The following is a 20,624-nucleotide window of genomic DNA, read 5'->3' on the forward strand; positions in this document are numbered from 1 at the left end:
GTTTCTGCAATTTCTCGACTTGCTGTTCTGTTTCTTGACTTACCAAGGCCGCACGTTGCGTGTCCTGGTAGGCCTTATCATATTGCGTCTGAAAACTGTTCAAATATGCGAGACGAGACTGATATGCCTTCTTGGCATCATCCACCTCTCTGTCCCTTGCTGCTAACTGCTCTTTTAAATCTCGATTCTCTTTCTCTACCTCACTCAGGTCTACCTCACGGGTTCTGTCTCTCTCCTCTATCTCTCTACGGAGCGTCCGAACAACCTCCTCTGTGCCTCGCAATTGTGCCAAACAGGACACGATTGCCATCGGCTTGTGAGCTTTCCCTAAGCTCTTCTTGTGGGTCTCTGACAGGTTCTCCCACCAAATATGTCCTATACTCCCGGGTCCTGTTTCCTCATTATTGCAGAATTCACTCCAAAGGGGCCATCCTTTCCCTTTGAGATATTTCCTGATCTCATCTTCCCAAACGGGACACTGTCCTACTCTACTGGTCGCTGCGACCTCGAATTCCTGGGGGTTCATAAGGCGTTCCATTGCCTTCATTGCCATTCTCTCTACTAGGTTTTCTACCGAATTTGGAACAGGGGGTGATAAAGCGGTGATGTAAACACGGGTACAGCTTACGCTAATTTCCGGCCTACAAAACTCCCAACAGTTTTACGCAACAAAATCTCTCAGGTTTATCTTATATCCCTGTTAGTACGCATGCATTAACACACTTCCGAATCTCAGAGGCTTGATCAGTACTGTTTTGACACTTGTGGTTTTTCTGTTCACAATTGGATTCTCAATTCAAATTTTGGGTTCTCTCGGAGTGGTTAGGCCACTTCTAAGTCGAGTCCCGGCGGAGTCGCCAGTAAATGTTGCTAACTTTTGGTTGGCTCTTAATTTGTCTCTGTTTAATCACGTTTGCTCAAGAGTCGCCAGGTATCTTTCGACACCGCCACAAGGTTCAGAACCGAATACTGATCAATGACTCGATACACCAGTTAGTAAGTTCAAAAGCAATGCTCATTTATTTACACACAGTCAAATCTACTCATGCATAAACTCTACAAACTAAACTACCCTATTACTAAAGCCTATACTTAGCTTCGGGTGCCCACTCAGTCAGAGGAACAATGATCGTTGCTCGGTTCTGAGGCTGCTGGGCCGAGCTGTTTACAGGGTAGCAACTTGGAGCATCTATCTCGTAGCGTGCGTTGACTTGGGACTTACTTGGTCTGGTGCAGCTGCTAGGCAGGTCTCTCTCTTCGGTGAGAGCCAAATCCAAAGGAGGAAGATTCGCCCTTGGGGGATACCTTTTATACTGAAAAGGGCTTTGCCCGCTTTTGGGCGGGTCTTGAACTTGGCCTCAACTAATCATCGGTATCGATTTTCCTCCAATAAAGGGGTGGTTCCCTGATTGCTGGGCGTGTCCTGGTGACTGTCAGTCTGCTTTGTCTTAGCTTCTTCTGGCACCGGGGAGTCTGTCCTAACATTGTGTATCTAAATGTTTCCCTTTTGTCCCCGGAGATGGCTCATTAGTATGTAGATTGTTTGGTAGTTTCTGTCCTATCTGAGAGTTTAAGATTCTAATCAACAGACAGAGCTTGTTTCTTAGCATTGTCCAATTTTCCCTGCATTCTTTGCAAGTGTCCATTTTGTAATCGGGACGTAGCCATCCCAGATGGCTACACTGTGGAGTTTGCACATTCTCCCCGGGCCTGTGTGGGTCTCACCCCCACAACCCAAACAGATATGCAGGGTAGGTGAATTGGCTACGCTAAATTGCCCCTTAATTGGAAAAAAAGAATTGAATAAAGTTTTTTTTTAAAAAAGAGATGGTTAAAGGAAAAATATATTGATGACATCAACCCTGATAATAAAGGTGTAACTTCACTGGCGACAATAGTAAACAGAGAGAGAGGAATCTAGCAATTGTTGTGTTGAAAGACTATGGTTAATTCATGATTGTCCATCAAAGGATTTAACCACAGGGCAAGGAGCCTTTAAAAGTCTGGCAGATCACTAAGGTTGACAAGGCAGGGCCTTCATAATGACCTCAGCCAGTACAGGAATTGAATCCACGCTGGTGGCTTTGTTCTGTATTACAACCCAGCCGACTGAGGTAGACCGTCCCCCTTTGTTGTAAACGGTTCTAATAATTAATAAAGATTCACAGTTAACCATCCGTCGACAAAGGAGACTTCTTTAAGACATACTGATCTGTAACCAACACCCTCCCAGTAACATATATCATGTAGCAACATATTGACTTTTATGTGGTAGCAATCTCCTTCTCCAACTCACCACTCACGCACCGACTCCAGTAGAAAGCCTGTGCTTTAATCCTGACAATCCTTTAAGCTCAATATTATACTCCTGACCTTTTAATGTAATCATCTATATGTGCCGAGGGTTAGAATTCATCCTTGAATATTATCAGCATCATCGAGGGGAATAGACCGGATTTGCAAGATCATTTAAAGTTATCCTGACTACATTACTGCGGTCTTTGTTAGAATGAAAAATAACTTCCAAGACGTATCAATATTCCTATAATTTTAAACTCTTTTATGCGAGGTGAGCTTCGCCTGCAAGGCCAGCATTTATTACCCATTCTTAATCACTCTCAAGGAGGTGGTGGTGAGGGGCCGCATGTGGCGGTTAGCACTGGGATTGCGGCGCTGAGGACCTGGGTTTGAATCCCGGCCCTGGGTCACTGTCCGTGTGGAGTTTGCACATTCTCCCCGTCTGCGCGGGTTTCACCCCCACAATCCAAAGATCTGCAGGTTTAGGTGGATTGGCCACGTTAAATTGCCCCTTAATTTGAAAAAAATATATAATTGGGTACTCTAAATATATTTTTAAAAGGTATTGGTGAGCCACCTTCCTTAGCTACTGCTGTGTATCTGATGTAGGTACTCCCACTCCGCTGTTAGGGAGTTCCAGTATTTTGCACGGTAGCACTGTTGCTTCACAGCGCCAGGGACCCGGGTTCGATTCCCGGCTTGGGTCATTGTCTGTGGGGAATCTGCACGTTCTCCCTGTGTCTGCGTGGGTTTCCTCCGGGCGCTCCGGTTTCCTCCCACAAGTCTTGAAAGATGTGCTTGTTAGGTCAATCGAACGTTCTGAATTCTCACTCTGTGTACCCGAACAGGCGCCGGAGTGTGGCGACTAGGGGATTTTCACAGTAACTTCATTGCAGTGTTAATGTAAGCCTATTGTGATACTAATAAAGATTATTAACCACAGTGCTGCCCTTTTAAAACAGGATTTTAACCATCCAGGTTTTTTAAAATAATTTTTTTTCTCAATTCTTTTTATCAAATTGAGGGGCAATTTAGCATGGCCAATCCACTGCACAGCTTTGGGTTGTGGGGGTGAAACCCACGCAGACACGGGGAGAATGTGCAAAGTCCACACAGACAATGACCCAGGTCCGGGATTCGAACCCGGGTCCTCGGTGCTGTGAGCTCTCGCATAAGCCTCCACGGCAGCGTTACGGATCCTGGCCGTGTGGCAGCACTGGACACAGTCCGCAGCCGTCAGGAACTCAGCCCATCGGGGGTGGAGTATCGCGAGTGTGCCGGCTGATGAGGCGCCAACGCATTGCTACTGCGCGTGGCGCCGGTCACGATGTCGCCATTTCAGAGGAGGCGAAGCATAGCTGACCGGCGTTTTGGCATCAGAACCCATTCTCCGCCCGATCGCCAAACACAATTTCGGCATCTGTAAATGGAGAATCCTGCCCAATCTCCCAAATGGAAAATCCTGCCCATTGTGTTTAGACTTGGGTAAGCCAGTCACGGAACAATAAAGTGGGATATAGATTATGTAGTTAATGGGAAGAGCCAGGTCTGTAGCAACCAGTTTAGCTGTAGGTTTTTTTTAGTCTGACAAAGACAGAAGGATCTGCAGGCTGTTCCTGAAAGGATCTCTCTCTCCGAACAGTCTTTCCAAGAAATCTTTACACAAGTGCAACCCTGTGTTGTTAACTTTATTTATAAGTGGCTTTTGATCTAAGGGCTTTGCTTGATTGGAAATTAAGGCGGTATAAATAAAGTGTCAAAGTGTTTACCTGTTTTGTTTCGAACTGTTTAACTGTTAATTGTAGAACATTTTTTCTATGAGGTTTACACTGTGTTTGTGTCATTATAAAAGATTCCTTTCGTCAGTGGAATCACTCCTGGGGGTGTAGAATCCTTTTCTCAGTTTTACGAATTAAAAAATTGTTAGGGTCTTGTCTAGTGTCGGAACAGATTTAAGTACTTTCCCCGATGACTGATATCAGGCGAACTGGCCAGTGCTTCCGTTTCCCCCTCCCAAATCTTTGAACAGTGACGTTACATTTGCTGAGGTCCAATCCACTGCGACCTGTCTAGAATGAGAGAGTGAATGGTAACCAGTGCATCCTCAGTCTCTGTGGCTACCTTGACAAGGATGTGTCGGCCAACAATCCCTGTGAATTTGCCGCCTTTTACGAGCTTATGTAAACTTGGAGCAATATTCTCCAAAATGTTCCAAAGTCAGTGAGCTGAAAGGTGGTCACTGGCACAACAGAGGAAATAGTAGTCTGTTTGTACACAGCAAGATCCCACATTCAATGCGGTGACAGCAGAATGTTTTTTTTAAATTTAGAGGGCCCAATTGACTTTTTCCAATTAAGGGGCAATTTAGCGTGGCCAATCCACCTAACCTGCACATCTTTGGGTTGTGGGGGCGAAGCCCACGCAGACACGGGGAGAATGTGCAAACTCCGCACAGACAGTGACCCAGAGCCGGGATCGAACCAGCACAAAGTCTGTGGAGTGCAATTTGAGTCCGCAATCGTTTGCTTCAGGATAAGAATGTTACCCAACGACTGAGTATGTCAGAAAGAGAGAGAGAAAATAAAATATTCACAGACTCCAGAGAGTTCACATCACTTCCATCTTTATTAAATAATCTCCCAGGTGTGGCTGCCGACCAGGAAGGGGGAGGGGGGGGTGCGTCAGTGAACACAGAACAATATAAATACAACTTGATTTCTCGACGACATGTACACAGCTTGACGGGATTGCTGGCTGTCAGACACCTCGGCCTGATGGTGTCAGGACCTCCTGGAGGACCAGATGCAGCAGGTGGTTCTGTTCAGGGGTCAGCAGTGGCCTGGAGAGAGAAGAGATAGGAGAAGGTTACACGGCGAGTCCATCGCACTGCAGGGCCATCACACACGGGCCTGAGAGTCCATCATATCACGGGCCCATCGATCGCAAGTTGTGCCCACTGCACCATGGGGTGTGGGGTGGGTGGAGGTGGGTGAGGGGGCAGTGCGGGGAAGGGTGGGTCGAGGATCGGGAGGGGTGGAATTAGGATCAAATTGGGCTTCTGCTGCTCATGGTGAGAGATCACAGACTCTCGCTCAGTCTGGGAGGGACGAGAGGGCCAGGTGTTCGCGAACAACACAATCCTCACCAGAGCTCCACCTGGAGAACTTTTAAGGACTCAAGATCTTTTTCCTGGCAGGCCATCTGTGAAAATAACACAACAGCGAATCAGAAGGTGTCCATTACCCACTTGCACCCCCACACTCGCCCCTCCCCCCCGTAAGCACATGGGTCAGGCAGAAACACAGATTCTACAGGTTCCACGGGGTGCAATGAATTCCAGGGGCACCTCCACCATCTGCTGCCTCATCCTGAAGCAGGAGGCCTCTGCTGGGGGATGTCTGCCATGGGAGGAACCACATTGGAGCTCGATCCAGTCAGCCAGGGTCCTCCCAGGATAGGGTGGGGGCCTGTGGACCGCGACAATCCCCAGTCCATGGGGTCCTCTCCTTAGCCACGACAATTAGCGACTTGCAGCGTTACACTGCACCGGTAACCCACCCCGGACAAGACAACACCGAGACACTGGGGGGCCTGTCACTCACCACAACCGACTGCAGCAGCAGGAAAATATTCTCAGGAAGATAATTCACTGCGAGAATGAAAAACAGAGTCAGAGACAATCACCAATCAAGGGGGGAGGTTAAGGGGGGGGGGGTCGGTCAAGGGAGTGGAAGGTCAGACAAGGGGGGGGTCAGACAAGGGGGGGGTCAGACAAGGGGGGGGGTGGAAGGTCAGACAAGGGGGGGGGTGGAAGGTCACACAAGGGAGGGGGGGTCAGACAAGGGGGGGGTCAGACAAGGGGGGGGTCAGACAAGGGGGGGGGTCAGACAAGGGGGGGGTCAGACAAGGGGGGGGTCAGACAAGGGGGGGGTCAGGTCAGACAAGGGGGGGGTCAGGTCAGACAAGGGGGGGTCAGGTCAGACAAGGGGGGGGTCAGGTCAGACAAGGGGGGGGTCAGGTCAGACAAGGGGGGGGTCAGGTCTGACAAGGGGGGGGGTCAGGTCAGACAAGGGGGGGGTCAGACAAGGGGGGGGGTCAGACAAGGGGGGGGTCAGGTCAGACAAGGGGGGGGGTCAGACAAGGGGGGGGTCAGGTCAGACAAGGGGGGGCGTCAGACAAGGGGGGGGGTCAGACAAGGGGGGGTCAGACAAGGGGGGGGTCAGACAAGGGGGGGGTCAGGTCAGACAAGGGGGGGGGTCAGACAAGGGGGGGGTCAGACAAGGGGGGGGTCAGGTCAGACAAGGGGGGGGGTCAGACAAGGGGGGGGGGAGGTCAGACAAGGGGGGGTCAGACAAGGGGGGGGTCAGACAAGGGGGGGTCAGACAAGGGGGGGGTCAGACAAGGGGGGGTCAGACAAGGAGGGGTCAGAAAAGGGGGGGTCAGACAAGGGGGGGGTCAGACAAGGGGGGGGTCAGACAAGGGGGGGGTCAGACAAGGGGGGGTCAGACAAGGGGGGGGGTCAGACAAGGGGGGGGTCAGACAAGGGGGGGGGTCAGACAAGGGGGGGGGTCAGACAAGGGGGGGGGTCAGACAAGGGGGGGGGTCAGACAAGGGGGGGGTCAGACAAGGGGGGGGTCAGACAAGGGGGGGGTCAGACAAGGGGGGGGGTCAGACAAGGGGGGGGTCAGACAAGGGGGGGGGTCAGACAAGGGGGGGGGTCAGACAAGGGGGGGGGTCAGACAAGGGGGGGGGTCAGACAAGGGGGGGGGTCAGACAAGGGGGGGGTCAGACAAGGGGGGGTCAGACAAGGGGGGGGGGGTCAGACAAGGGGAGGGTCAGACAAGGGGGGGTCAGACAAGGGGGGGGGTCAGACAAGGGGGGGGTCAGACAAGGGGGGGGTCAGGTCAGACAAGGGGGGGTCAGGTCAGACAAGGGGGGGTCAGACAAGGGGGGGGGGAGGTCAGACAAGGGGGGGGTCAGACAAGGGGGGGGTCAGACAAGGGGGGGGTCAGACAAGGGGGGAGGTCAGACAAGGGGGGGGTCAGACAAGGGGGGGGGTCAGACAAGGGGGGGGTCAGACAAGGGGGGGGTCAGACAAGGGGGGGTCAGACAAGGGGGGGTCAGGTCAGACAAGGAGGGGGTCAGACAAGGGGGGGTCAGGTCAGACAAGGGGGGGTCAGGTCAGACAAGGGGGGGTCAGACAAGGGGGGGGGTCAGACAAGGGGGGGGTCAGACAAGGGAGGGAAAGAATGTCGGACAAGGCACGGGGAAGGTCATCAAAGGGGGGGCGAGGAAGGGATGGTGGAGAAGGCCGGCTGAGGGATTGGGGGGGGGAGGGAGGTTGGTCGGGGAGGGGTGGGATTGGTCGGTTGGATTGGGGCGGGGAACGACGGTCGGGCGGGGAAGGGTTAATGGAGGCGGGTGGAATGAGTTGGTGAGGGGCGACGGGGTCTCTACCTTGGTTGTGGCTGTCGAATGATTCCCAGTCATACTTCTCCAGTGTGTGAGCGTGCTCCAGCAGCAACTTCTGTGGTGGAGGCTGGGGGCGAGAGAGAGACACACACAGAGTGAATCAGCGCGAGAGAGAGACACACACAGAGTGAATCAGCGCAGCTCCGGGGTCCTGAGCAGCTTGTCAATGTGTCAGATGTTCACACTTCTTCACGAGTTGATTCAAACACATCAAAGCAGCTGCTGTAGGGCAAAGGGCAGGTGGCAGGGGTCAAATGTTAGGGGTCAGGGAGCAAACGCTGATCCTGAACAGGAGCCCAAATTGAAATGAAATGAAAAATGAAAATTCCTGACCCTCTGACTAAATGTCCCTGTGGCGACTGCAGTGTCTTCTGCCTCGTATCGATCGGTGTTGCAGAGGTAACCAGTGATCGTACAAAGTGGCAATCGTGTTGGTAAAAGTGTTAATAAAGCTGTCGTTATAAAATAGGTCAGTGAAAGTTGAATCTGCCACAGACTGGGATGTACAAGGAGGCGGTCGGTGCACACATTGGAACTTACTGCGGGTTTAAGGACCCTCACCTGAAACAGCATCAGCAGCAGGACTCGGGAGACCTCACATCGAGCAATGACATCCAGAAAGGCACCTGAAAGAGCAAATCAGACTGAATTCTGCACAAGTTGTTCGCGAGTGAACGAGGTCGCGCAAACGCTCAGAAATCGGCTCGGCCAGGGGCAGCACGGTGGCGCAGTGGTTAGCACTGCGGGGGGCAGCACGGTGGCGCAGTGGTTAGCACTGCGGGGGCAGCACGGTGGCGCAGTGGTTAGCACTGCGGGGGCAGCACGGTGGCACAGTGGTTAGCACTGCGGGGGCAGCACGGTGGCGCAGTGGTTAGCACTGCGGGGGGCAGCACGGTGGCGCAGTGGTTAGCACTGCGGGGGCAGCACGGTGGCGCAGTGGTTAGCACTGCGGGGGCAGCACGGTGGCGCAGTGGTTAGCACTGCGGGGGCAGCACGGTGGCACAGTGGTTAGCACTGCGGGGGCAGCACGGTGGCGCAGTGGTTAGCACTGCGGGGGGCAGCACGGTGGCGCAGTGGTTAGCACTGCGGGGGGCAGCACGGTGGCACAGTGGTTAGCACTGCGGGGGGCAGCACGGTGGCACAGTGGTTAGCACTGCGGGGGCAGCACGGTGGCACAGTGGTTAGCACTGCGGGGGCAGCACGGTGGCGCAGTGGTTAGCACTGCGGGGGCAGCACGGTGGCGCAGTGGTTAGCACTGCGGGGGCAGCACAGTGGCGCAGTGGTTAGCACTGCGGGGGCAGCACGGTGGCGCAGTGGTTAGCACTGCGGGGGCAGCACGGTGGCGCAGTGGTTAGCACTGCGGGGGGCAGCACGGTGGCGCAGTGGTTAGCACTGCGGGGGCAGCACAGTGGCGCAGTGGTTACCACTGCTGTCAATGCCCCTGAAGACCCGGGCTCGATCCCGGCCCCAGGTCACCGTCATTAAACTCTACAAAGTAGCTGCAATGGATCACCTCCCACGTCCATCATGAGGCACCGACACACAGACCAAAGACGAGAGGGGAGCACTGAGATTTAATTTAATTGAATTATTTTGAACACACCGAGAACCTTCACGACTTTGAAATATCAGGAGCAGAATCATTGCTGCAAACAAACGTTTTAATTTGCAGATTAAAAATCTGATGGAGGGAGGCAGACAAGCTTTTCCCTCGTATTAATTCCCATGTCCACTTTCCTGTAATGGAAACTACCCATGTAAACATGTCACGCCACAGTGACAATTGCTACCAGTAGAGGCACTGTGCAATAAGCTAACATGGGCAGCTTCTGCTATGCTCTTTATTCAATACCAAATAAAATACTTTGGGGGGGGGGGGGGGGGGGGCACAGCCCTTAGCAGGGTTCTGACACTAAACCAAAATGGCAAAATTAAATTAATTAGGTTCACCAAAATGTAATTCCCCAGGCGCAATGATGGACCCCCGAGGCGCCCACCTGTCACAAAAGCAGATTCTGTTATACGTGAAGATTAATATTTACAAAAGGACACACAAATACGAAGGCAGACAAAACATTTCAAAAGAGAATCTGAATTCCTTTTATTCATTCAGCGGGTGGAAAGGTCAGCAGTTATTGCCCAGTCCTAATGACCCGGGAGGCTGTGGTGAACAGCCCTTTTCAATACATGTTTTCTAGGCCTTTTCAGAGGGGCAGTTAAGAGTCCACCCCGTCGCTGGGGGTCTGGAGCCACATGGAGGCCAGACCGGGTAAGGACGGCAGATTTCCTTTCCGGACGGACAATAGTGAACCAGCTGGATTTTTTAGAACAACCGAAGATAGTCGCCAAGGTCATCACGAGCTTTTTAATCCATATTCATTCAGTTAAATTGAAATTCCCCGTCGCGCAGACCGGTGCTACCGTGCCTGGCTGGTTCACACACTCACCTACAGGGGTGCAGGTCCCCGGCACCTGTAATCCTTTCTCCTGCGCCAGAAGCTGCATTTCAGTGAAAACAGCTAAAGCGCCGTCGTAATCGCCTGCAAGGTGCACAAGAAATGCAGATGAAACGGCCGCAGGTCTCAGCGAAACATCACTCGAGGAGTCACTGAGCTGGGAGGGTGGTTTGGGTGCGGGAGTGGGGAGGGTTGCGGGGGGGGGGGGGTTTGGGTGCAGGGGGAGGGGCGGGTTTGGGTGTGGGGAGGGGGGGTTTGGGTGCGGGGGAGGCGGGTTTGGGTGCGGGAGGTTGGGTGCGGGGAGGGGGTTTGGGTGCGGGGAGGGGGTTTGGGTGCGGGGAGGGGGTTTGGGTGCGGGGAGGGGGTTTGGGTGCGGGGAGGGGGTTTGGGTGCGGGGAGGGGGTTTGGGTGCGGGGAGGGGGTTTGGGTGCGGGGAGGGGGTTTGGGTGCGGGGAGGGGGTTTGGGTGCGGGGAGGGGGTTTGGGTGCGGGGAGGGGGTTTGGGTGCGGGGAGGGGGTTTGGGTGCGGGGAGGGGGTTTGGGTGCGGGGAGGGGGTTTGGGTGCGGGGAGGGGGTTTGGGTGCGGGGAGGGGGTTTGGGTGCGGGGAGGGGGTTTGGGTGCGGGGAGGGGGTTTGGGTGCGGGGAGGGGGTTTGGGTGCGGGGAGGGGGTTTGGGTGCGGGGAGGGGGTTTGGGTGCGGGGAGGGGGTTTGGGTGCGGGGAGGGGGTTTGGGTGCGGGGAGGGGGTTTGGGTGCGGGGAGGGGGTTTGGGTGCGGGGAGGGGGTTTGGGTGCGGGGAGGGCTTTGGGTGCGGGGAGGGGGTTTGGGTGCGGGGAGGGGGTTTGGGTGCGGGGAGGGGGTTTGGGTGCGGGGAGGGGGTTTGGGTGCGGGGAGGGGGTTTGGGTGCGGGGAGGGGGTTTGGGTGCGGGGAGGGGGTTTGGGTGCGGGGAGGGGGTTTGGGTGCGGGGAGGGGGGTTTGGGTGCGGGGAGGGGGTTTGGGTGCGGGGAGGGGGTTTGGGTGCGGGGAGGGGGTTTGGGTGCGGGGAGGGGGTTTGGGTGCGGGGAGGGGGTTTGGGTGCGGGGAGGGGGTTTGGGTGCGGGGGGGAGAGGGTTTGGGCGCGGGGGTAGGTGGTTTGGGTGGTGGGAGGGGGATTTGGGTGCAGGGAGGGGAGTTTGGGTGCGGGGGAGGGGGGACTGGGTGCGGAGGGAAGGGGGTCTGGGTGCGGGGGGAAGGGGGGAATGGGTGTGGGGGAGAGGGGTTTGGGTGCGGGGAGGCGGGTTTGGTTGCGGGGTGAGGGAGGCTTGGGTGCGGGGTGAGGGGGGCTTGGGTGCGGGGGGGTTTGGGTGCGGGGAGGGAGGATGGGTGCGGGGGAGAGGGGTTGGGTGCGGGGGGAATGGGGAGGGGGTTTGGGTGCGGGGGAGGGGAGTTGGGTGCAGGGGGAATGGGGAGGGGGTTTGGGTGCGGGGGGAGGGGGTGCGGGGGGAGGGGGTTTGGGTGCGGGGAGGGGGTTTGGGTGCGGGGAGGGGGTTTGGGTGCGGGGAGGGGGATTGGGTGCGGGGAGGGTTGTTGGGTGTGGGGGAGGGTTGTTTGGGTGTGGGGGGAGGGGGTTTGGGTGTGGGGGGAGGGGTTTTGGGTGTGGGGGAGGGGGTTTGGGTGTGGGGGGAGGGGGGTTTGGGTGTGGGGGGAGGGGGGTTTGGGTGCGGGGGAGGGGGTTTGGGTGCGGGGGAGGGGGTTTGGGTGCGGGGAGGGGGTTTGGGTGCGGGGAGGGGGTTTGGGTGCGGGGAGGGGGTTTGGGTGCGGGGAGGGGGTTTGGGTGCGGGGGAGGGGGTTTGGGTGCGGGGAGGGGGTTTGGGTGCGGGGAGGGGGTTTGGGTGCGGGGAGGGGGTTTGGGTGCGGGGGAGGGGGTTTAGGTGCGGGGGAGGGGGTTTAGGTGCGGGGGAGGGGGTTTGGGTGCGGGGAGGGGGGTTTGGGTGCGGGGGGGGTTTGGGTGCGGGGAGGCGTGTTTGGGTGCGGGGGAGGGAGGTTGGGTGCGGGGAGGGGGGTTGGGTGCGGGGAGGGGGGTTGGGTGCGGGGAGGGGGTTTGGGTGCGGGGAGGGGGTTTGGGTGCGGGGAGGGGGTTTGGGTGCGGGGAGGGGGTTTGGGTGCGGGGAGGGGGTTTGGGTGCGGGGAGGGGGTTTGGGTGCGGGGAGGGGGTTTGGGTGCGGGGAGGGGGTTTGGGTGCGGGGAGGGGGTTTGGGTGCGGGGAGGGGGTTTGGGTGCGGGGAGGGGGTTTGGGTGCGGGGAGGGGGTTTGGGTGCGGGGAGGGGGTTTGGGTGCGGGGAGGGGGTTTGGGTGCGGGGAGGGGGTTTGGGTGCGGGGAGGGGGTTTGGGTGCGGGGAGGGGGTTTGTGGGTGCGGGGAGGGGGTTGGGTCGGGAGGGGTTGGGTGCGGGAGGGGGTTTGGGTGCGGGGAGGGGGTTTGGGTGCGGGGAGGGGGTTTGGGTGCGGGGAGGGGGTTTGGGTGCGGGGGAGGGGGTTGGGTGCGGGGAGGGGGTTTGGGTGCGGGGGAGGGGGTCTGGGTGCGGGGAGGGGGTCTGGGTGCGGGGGAGGGGGGATTGGGTGCGGGGAGAGGGGGTTGGGTGCGGGGGAGGAGGGGTTGGTGCGGGGAGGGGGTTTGGTGCGGGGTGAGGGGGCTTGGGTGCGGGGGAGGGGGGCTTGGGTGCGGGGGGGGTTGGGTGCGGGGGGGTTGGGTGCGGGGAGGGGATGGTGCGGGGGTTGGGGTGGGGGGGGTTGCGGGGGAGGGAGGGGGAGGGGGGTTTGGGTGCGGGGAGGGGGTTGGGTGAGGGGTGCGGGGGAGGGGGTTTGGGTGCGGGGGAGGGGTTTGGGTGCGGGGGAGGGGGTTTGGGTGCGGGGAGGGGGTTTGGGTGCGGGGGGGAGGGGTTGGTGGGGGGGTGTGGGTGGGGAGGGTTGTTTGGGTGTGGGGGGAGGGGGTTTGGGTGTGGGGGGAGGGGTTTTGGGTGTGGGGGGAGGGGGTTTGGGTGTGGGGGAGGGGGTTTGGGTGTGGGGGGAGGGGGGTTTGGGTGCGGGGGGAGGGGGGTTTGGGTGCGGGGGAGGGGGTTTGGGTGCGGGGGAGGGGGTTTGGGTGCGGGGGAGGGGGTTTGGGTGCGGGGGAGGGGGTTTGGGTGCGGGGGAGGGGGTTTGGGTGCGGGGAGGGGGTTTGGGTGCGGGGAGGGGGTTTGGGTGCGGGGGAGGGGGTTTGGGTGCGGGGAGGGGGTTTGGGTGCGGGGAGGGGGTTTGGGTGCGGGGAGGGGGTTTGGGTGCGGGGGAGGGGGTTTAGGTGCGGGGGAGGGGGTTTAGGTGCGGGGGAGGGGGTTTGGGTGCGGGGAGGGGGTTTGGGTGCGGGGGGGTTTGGGTGCGGGGAGGCGTGTTTGGGTGCGGGGGAGGGAGGTTGGGTGCGGGGAGGGGGGTTGGGTGCGGGGAGGGGGGTTGGGTGCGGGGAGGGGGGTTGGGTGCGGGGAGGGGGGTTGGGTGCGGGGAGGGGGTTTGGGTGCGGGGAGGGGGTTTGGGTGCGGGGAGGGGGTTTGGGTGCGGGGAGGGGGTTTGGGTGCGGGGAGGGGGTTTGGGTGCGGGGAGGGGGTTTGGGTGCGGGGAGGGGGTTTGGGTGCGGGGAGGGGGTTTGGGTGCGGGGAGGGGGTTTGGGTGCGGGGAGGGGGTTTGGGTGCGGGGAGGGGGTTTGGGTGCGGGGAGGGGGTTTGGGTGCGGGGAGGGGGTTTGGGTGCGGGGAGGGGGTTTGGGTGCGGGGAGGGGGTTTGGGTGCGGGGAGGGGGTTTGGGTGCGGGGAGGGGGTTTGGGTGCGGGGGAGGGGGGACTGGGTGCGGGGGAGGGGGGACTGGGTGCGGAGGGAAGGGGGTCTGGGTGCGGGGGGAGGGGGGAATGGGTGTGGGGGAGAGGGGTTTGGGTGCGGGGAGGCGGGTTTGGTTGCGGGGTGAGGGAGGCTTGGGTGCGGGGTGAGGGGGGCTTGGGTGCGGGGGGGTTTGGGTGCGGGGAGGGAGGATGGGTGCGGGGGAGAGGGGTTGGGTGCGGGGGGAATGGGGAGGGGGTTTGGGTGCGGGGGAGGGGAGTTGGGTGCAGGGGGAATGGGGAGGGGGTTTGGGTGCGGGGGGAGGGGGTGCGGGGGGAGGGGGTTTGGGTGCGGGGAGGGGGTTTGGGTGCGGGGAGGGGGTTTGGGTGCGGGGAGGGGGATTGGGTGCGGGGGAGGGTTGTTGGGTGTGGGGGAGGGTTGTTTGGGTGTGGGGGGGAGGGGGTTTGGGTGTGGGGGGAGGGGTTTTGGGTGTGGGGGGAGGGGGTTTGGGTGTGGGGGGAGGGGGGTTTGGGTGTGGGGGGAGGGGGGTTTGGGTGCGGGGGAGGGGGATTGGGTGCGGGGGAGGGGGGTTTGGGTGCGGGGGAGGGGGTTTGGGTGCGGGGGAGGGGGTTTGGGTGCGGGGGAGGGGGTTTGGGTGCGGGGGAGGGGGTTTGGGTGCGGGGAGGGGGTTTGGGTGCGGGGAGGGGGTTTGGGTGCGGGGAGGGGGTTTGGGTGCGGGGAGGGGGTTTGGGTGCGGGGAGGGGGTTTGGGTGCGGGGAGGGGGTTTGGGTGCGGGGAGGGGGTTTGGGTGCGGGGAGGGGGTTTGGGTGCGGGGAGGGGGTTTGGGTGCGGGGAGGGGGTTTGGGTGCGGGGGGGGGGTTTGGGTGCGGGGAGGGGGTTTGGGTGCGGGGAGGGGGTTTGGGTGCGGGGAGGGGGTTTGGGTGCGGGGAGGGGGTTTGGGTGCGGGGAGGGGGTTTGGGTGCGGGGAGGGGGTTTGGGTGCGGGGAGGGGGTTTGGGTGCGGGGAGGGGGTTTGGGTGCGGGGAGGGGGTTTGGGTGTGGGGGAAGGGGGGGTTTGGGTGCGGGGGGAGAGGGTTTGGGTGCGGGGGGAGGGGAGTTTGGGTGCGGGGGGAGGGGAGTTTGGGTGCGGGGGAGGGGGGCATGGGTGTGGAGGAGAGGGGTTTGGGTGCGGGGGAGGCGGGTTCGGGTGCGGGGTGGCGTGTTTGGGTGCGGGGTGGCGTGTTTGGGTGCGGGGAGGGAGGTTGGGTGCGGGGGAGGGGGGTTGGGTGCGGGGAGGGGGGTTGGGTGCGGGGAGGGGGGTTGGGTGCGGGGAGGGGGGTTGGGTGCGGGGGAGGGGGTTTGGGTGCGGGGAGGGGGTTTGGGTGCGGGGAGGGGGTTTGGGTGCGGGGAGGGGGTTTGGGTGCGGGGGAGGGGGTTTGGGTGCGGGGGAGGGGGTTTGGGTGCGGGGAGGGGGTTTGGGTGCGGGGGAGGGGGTTTGGGTGCGGGGAGGGGGTTTGGGTGCGGGGAGGGGGTTTGGGTGCGGGGAGGGGGTTTGGGTGCGGGGAGGGGGTTTGGGTGCGGGGAGGGGGTTTGGGTGCGGGGGAGGGGGTTTGGGTGCGGGGGAGGGGGTTTGGGTGCGGGGGAGGGGGTTTGGGTGCGGGGAGGGGGTTTGGGTGCGGGGAGGGGGTTTGGGTGCGGGGAGGGGGTTTGGGTGCGGGGAGGGGGTTTGGGTGCGGGGGGGGTTTGGGTGCGGGGAGGCGTGTTTGGGTGCGGGGAGGGAGGTTGGGTGCTGGGAGGGGGGTTGGGTGCGGGGAGGGGGGTTGGGTGCGGGGAGGGGGGTTGGGCGCGGGGAGGGGGGGTTGGGTGCGGGGGAGGGGGTTTGGGTGCGGGGGAGGGGGTTTGGGTGCGGGGGAGGGGGTTTGGGTGCGGGGGAGGGGGTTTGGGTGCGGGGAGGGGGTTTGGGTGCGGGAGGGGGTTTGGGTGCGGGGAGGGGGTTTGGGTGCGGGGGAGGGGGTTTGGGTGCGGGGGAGGGGGTTTGGGTGCGGGGAGGGGGTTTGGGTGCGGGGAGGGGGTTTGGGTGCGGGGGGGTTTGGGTGCGGGGAGGCGTGTTTGGGTGCGGGGGAGGGAGGTTGGGTGCGGGGAGGGGGGTTGGGTGCGGGGAGGGGGGTTGGGTGCGGTGAGGGGGGTTGGGTGCGGGAGGGGGTTTGGGTGCGGGGAGGGGGTTTGGGTGCGGGGAGGGGGTTTGGGTGCGGGGAGGGGGTTTGGGTGCGGGGAGGGGGTTTGGGTGCGGGGAGGGGGTTTGGGTGCGGGGAGGGGGTTTGGGTGCGGGGAGGGGGTTTGGGTGCGGGGAGGGGGTTTGGGTGCGGGGAGGGGGTTTGGGTGCGGGGAGGGGGTTTGGGTGCGGGGAGGGGGTTTGGGTGCGGGGAGGGGGTTTGGGTGCGGGGAGGGGGTTTGGGTGCGGGGAGGGGGTTTGGGTGCGGGGAGGGGGTTTGGGTGCGGGGAGGGGGTTTGGGTGCGGGGAGGGGGGTTTGGTGGGTTGCGGGGAGGGGGTTTGGGTGCGGGGAGGGGGTTTGGTGCGGGGAGGGGGTTTGGGTGCGGGGAGGGGGTTTGGGTGCGGGGAGGGGGTTTGGGTGCGGGGAGGGGGTTTGGGTGCGGGGAGGGGGTTTGGGTGCGGGGAGGGGGTTTGGGTGCGGGGAGGGGGTTTGGGTGCGGGGAGGGGGTTTGGGTGCGGGGAGGGGGTTTGGGTGCGGGGAGGGGGTTTGGGTGCGGGGAGGGGGTTTGGGTGCGGGGAGGGGGTTTGGGTGCGGGGAGGGGGTTTGGGTGCGGGGAGGGAGGTTGGGTGCGGGGGAGGGGGGTTGGGTGCGGGAGGGGGGTTGGGTGCGGGGAGGGGGGTTGGGTGCGGGGGAGGGGGTTTGGGTGCGGGGGAGGGGGTTTGGGTGCGGGGGAGGGGGTTTGGGTGCGGGGAGGGGGTTTGGGTGCGGGGGAGGGGGTTTGGGTGCGGGGGAGGGGGTTTGGGTGCGGGGAGGGGGTTTGGTGCGGGGGAGGGGGTTTGGGTGCGGGGAGGGGGTTTGGGTGCGGGGAGGGGGTTTGGGTGCGGGGAGGGGGTTTGGGTGCGGGGAGGGGGTTTGGGTGCGGGGAGGGGGTTTGGGTGCGGGGAGGGGGTTTGGGTGCGGGGAGGGAGGTTGGGTGCGGGGGAGGGGGGTTGGGTGCGGGGAGGGGGGTTGGGTGCGGGGAGGGGGGTTGGGTGCGGGGGAGGGGGTTTGGGTGCGGGGGAGGGGGTTTGGGTGCGGGGGAGGGGGTTTGGGTGCGGGGAGGGGGTTTGGGTGCGGGGGAGGGGGTTTGGGTGCGGGGGAGGGGTTTGGGTGCGGGGAGGGGGTTTGGGTGCGGGGGAGGGGGTTTGGGTGCGGGGAGGGGGTTTGGGTGCGGGGAGGGGGTTTGGGTGCGGGGAGGGGGTTTGGGTGCGGGGAGGGGGTTTGGGTGCGGGGGAGGGGGTTTGGGTGCGGGGGAGGGGGTTTGGGTGCGGGGAGGGGGTTTGGGTGCGGGGAGGGGGTTTGGGTGCGGGGGGGGTTTGGGTGCGGGGAGGCGTGTTTGGGTGCGGGGAGGGAGGTTGGGTGCTGGGAGGGGGGTTGGGTGCGGGGAGGGGGGTTGGGTGCGGGGAGGGGGGGTTGGGTGCGGGGAGGGGGGGTTGGGTGCGGGGGAGGGGGTTTGGGTGCGGGGGAGGGGGTTTGGGTGCGGGGGAGGGGGTTTGGGTGCGGGGGAGGGGGTTTGGGTGCGGGGAGGGGGTTTGGGTGCGGGGAGGGGGTTTGGGTGCGGGGGAGGGGGTTTGGGTGCGGGGGAGGGGGTTTGGGTGCGGGGGAGGGGGTTTGGGTGCGGGGAGGGGGTTTGGGTGCGGGAGGGGGTTTGGGTGCGGGGAGGGGGTTTGGGTGCGGGGGAGGGGGTTTGGGTGCGGGGGAGGGGGTTTGGGTGCGGGGAGGGGGTTTGGGTGCGGGGGGGTTTGGGTGCGGGGAGGCGTGTTTGGGTGCGGGGGAGGGAGGTTGGGTGCGGGGAGGGGGTTGGGTGCGGGGAGGGGGTTGGGTGCGGTGAGGGGGGTTGGGTGAGGGGAGGGGGTTTGGGTGCGGGGAGGGGGTTTGGGTGCGGGGAGGGGGTTTGGGTGCGGGGAGGGGGTTTGGGTGCGGGGAGGGGGTTTGGGTGCGGGGAGGGGGTTTGGGTGCGGGGAGGGGGTTTGGGTGCGGGGAGGGGGTTTGGGTGCGGGGAGGGGGTTTGGGTGCGGGGAGGGGGTTTGGGTGCGGGGAGGGGGTTTGGGTGCGGGGAGGGGGTTTGGGTGCGGGGAGGGGGTTTGGGTGCGGGGAGGGGGTTTGGGTGCGGGGAGGGGGTTTGGGTGCGGGGAGGGGGTTTGGGTGCGGGGAGGGGGTTTGGGTGCGGGGAGGGGGTTTGGGTGCGGGGAGGGGGTTTGGGTGCGGGGAGGGGGTTTGGGTGCGGGGAGGGGGTTTGGGTGCGGGGAGGGGGTTTGGGTGCGGGGAGGGGGTTTGGGTGCGGGGAGGGGGTTTTGGGTGCGGGGAGGGGGTTTGGGTGCGGGGAGGGGGTTTGGGTGCGGGGAGGGGGTTTGGGTGCGGGGAGGGGGTTTGGGTGCGGGGAGGGGGTTTGGGTGCGGGGAGGGGGTTTGGGTGCGGGGAGGGGGTTTGGGTGCGGGGAGGGGGTTTGGGTGCGGGGAGGGGGTTTGGGTGCGGGGAGGGGGTTTGGGTGCGGGGAGGGGGTTTGGGTGCGGGGAGGGGGTTTGGGTGCGGGGAGGGGGTTTGGGTGCGGGGAGGGGGTTTGGCGAGGGTTGCGGGGAGGGGGTTTGGGTGCGGGGAGGGGGTTTGGGTGCGGGGAGGGGGTTTGGGTGCGGGAGGGGGTTTGGGTGCGGGGAGGGGTTGGTGCGGGAGGGGGTTTGGTGCGGGGAGGGGGTTTGGGTGCGGGGAGGGGGTTTGGGTGCGGGGAGGGGGTTTGGGTGCGGGGAGGGGGTTTGGGTGCGGGGAGGGGGTTTGGGTGCGGGGAGGGGGTTTGGGTGCGGGGAGGGGGTTTGGGTGCGGGGAGGGGGTTTGGGTGCGGGGAGGGGGTTTGGGTGCGGGGAGGGGGTTTGGGTGCGGGGAGGGGGTTTGGGTGCGGGAGGGGGTTTGGGTGCGGGGAGGGGGTTTGGGTGCGGGGAGGGGGTTTGGGTGCGGGGAGGGGGTTTGGGTGCGGGGAGGGGGTTTGGGTGCGGGAGGGGGTTTGGGTGCGGGGAGGGGGTTTGGGTGCGGGGAGGGGGTTTGGGTGCGGGGAGGGGTTTGGGTGCGGGGAGGGGGTTTGGGTGCGGGGAGGGGGTTTGGGTGCGGGGAGGGGGTTGGGTGGGGGGGGTTTGGGTGCGGGGAGGGGGTTTGGGTGCGGGGAGGGGTTTGGGTGCGGGGAGGGGGTTTGTGTGCGGGGGGAGAGGGTTTGGGCGCGGGGTAGGTGGTTTGGGTGGTGGGAGGGGGATTTGGGTGCGGGGAGGGGAGTTTGGGTGCGGGGGAGGGGGGACTGGGTGCGGAGGGAAGGGGGTCTGGGTGCGGGGGGAGGGGGGAATGGGTGTGGGGGAGAGGGGTTTGGGTGCGGGGAGGCGGGTTGGTTGCGGGGTGAAGGAGGCTTGGGTGCGGGGTGAGGGGGGCTTGGGTGCGGGCGGGTTTGGGTGCGGGGAGGGAGGATGGGTGCGGGGGATAGGGGTTGGGTGCGGGGGGAATGGGGAGGGGGTTTGGGTGCGGGGGAGGGGAGTTGGGTGCAGGGGGAATTGGGAGGGAGTTTGGGTGCGGGGGGAGGGGGTGCGGGGGGAGGGGGTTTGGGTGCGGGAGGGGGTTTGGGTGCGGGGAGGGGGATTGGGTGCGGGGGAGGGTTGTTGGGTGTGGGGGAGGGTTGTTGGGTGTGGGGGAGGGTTGTTTGGGTGTGGGGGAGGGTTGTTTGGGTGTGGGGGGAGGGGGTTTGGGTGTGGAGGGAGGGGTTTTGGGTGTGGGGGAGGGGGTTTGGGTGTGGGGGGAGGGGGATTGGGTGTGGGGGGAGGGGGGTTTGGGTGTGGGGGGAGGGGGGTTTGGGTGTGGGGGGAGGGGGGTTTGGGTGTGGGGGGAGGGGGGTTTGGGTGCGGGGGAGGGGGTTTGGGTGCGGGGGAGGGGGTTTGGGTGCGGGGGAGGGGGTTTGGGTGCGGGGAGGGGGTTTGGTGCGGGGAGGGGGTTTGGGTGCGGGAGGGGGTTTGGGTGCGGGGAGGGGGTTTGGGTGCGGGGGAGGGGGTTTGGGTGCGGGGGAGGGGGTTTGGGTGCGGGGAGGGGGTTTGGGTGCGGGGGGGTTTGGGTGCGGGGAGGCGTGTTTGGGTGCGGGGGAGGGAGGTTGGGTGCGGGGAGGGGGGTTGGGTGCGGGGAGGGGGGTTGGGTGCGGGGAGGGGGGTTGGGTGCGGGGAGGGGGGTTGGGTGCGGGGAGGGGGTTTGGGTGCGGGGAGGGGGTTTGGGTGCGGGGAGGGGGTTTGGGTGCGGGGAGGGGGTTTGGGTGCGGGGAGGGGGTTTGGGTGCGGGGAGGGGGTTTGGGTGCGGGGAGGGGGTTGGGTGC

At 63.2% G+C, this 20,624-nt stretch overlaps 1 protein-coding gene across 1 annotated transcript in view; it reads right to left on the minus strand.

The window, feature by feature from the left end:
* Positions 1-4,904: 4,904 nt before the first annotated feature.
* The window catches only part of LOC140403871 (40-kDa huntingtin-associated protein-like), a 29,291-nt gene continuing 13,571 nt past the window's right edge, over positions 4,905-20,624 (minus strand). Inside the window, exons 6-11 of the mRNA XM_072492085.1 lie at positions 10,218-10,383; positions 8,332-8,396; positions 7,756-7,837; positions 5,901-5,947; positions 5,444-5,499; positions 4,905-5,137 (exon numbers count right to left, since the gene is read on the minus strand). Coding sequence (XP_072348186.1) covers positions 5,056-5,137; positions 5,444-5,499; positions 5,901-5,947; positions 7,756-7,837; positions 8,332-8,396; positions 10,218-10,383 — 498 coding nt within the window. The 3' untranslated portion in view covers positions 4,905-5,055. The remainder of the gene's footprint in view (positions 5,138-5,443; positions 5,500-5,900; positions 5,948-7,755; positions 7,838-8,331; positions 8,397-10,217; positions 10,384-20,624) is intronic.

Source organism: Scyliorhinus torazame, chromosome 29 (genome assembly GCF_047496885.1).
Source record: "Scyliorhinus torazame isolate Kashiwa2021f chromosome 29, sScyTor2.1, whole genome shotgun sequence".
Lineage (NCBI taxonomy): Eukaryota > Metazoa > Chordata > Chondrichthyes > Carcharhiniformes > Scyliorhinidae > Scyliorhinus > Scyliorhinus torazame.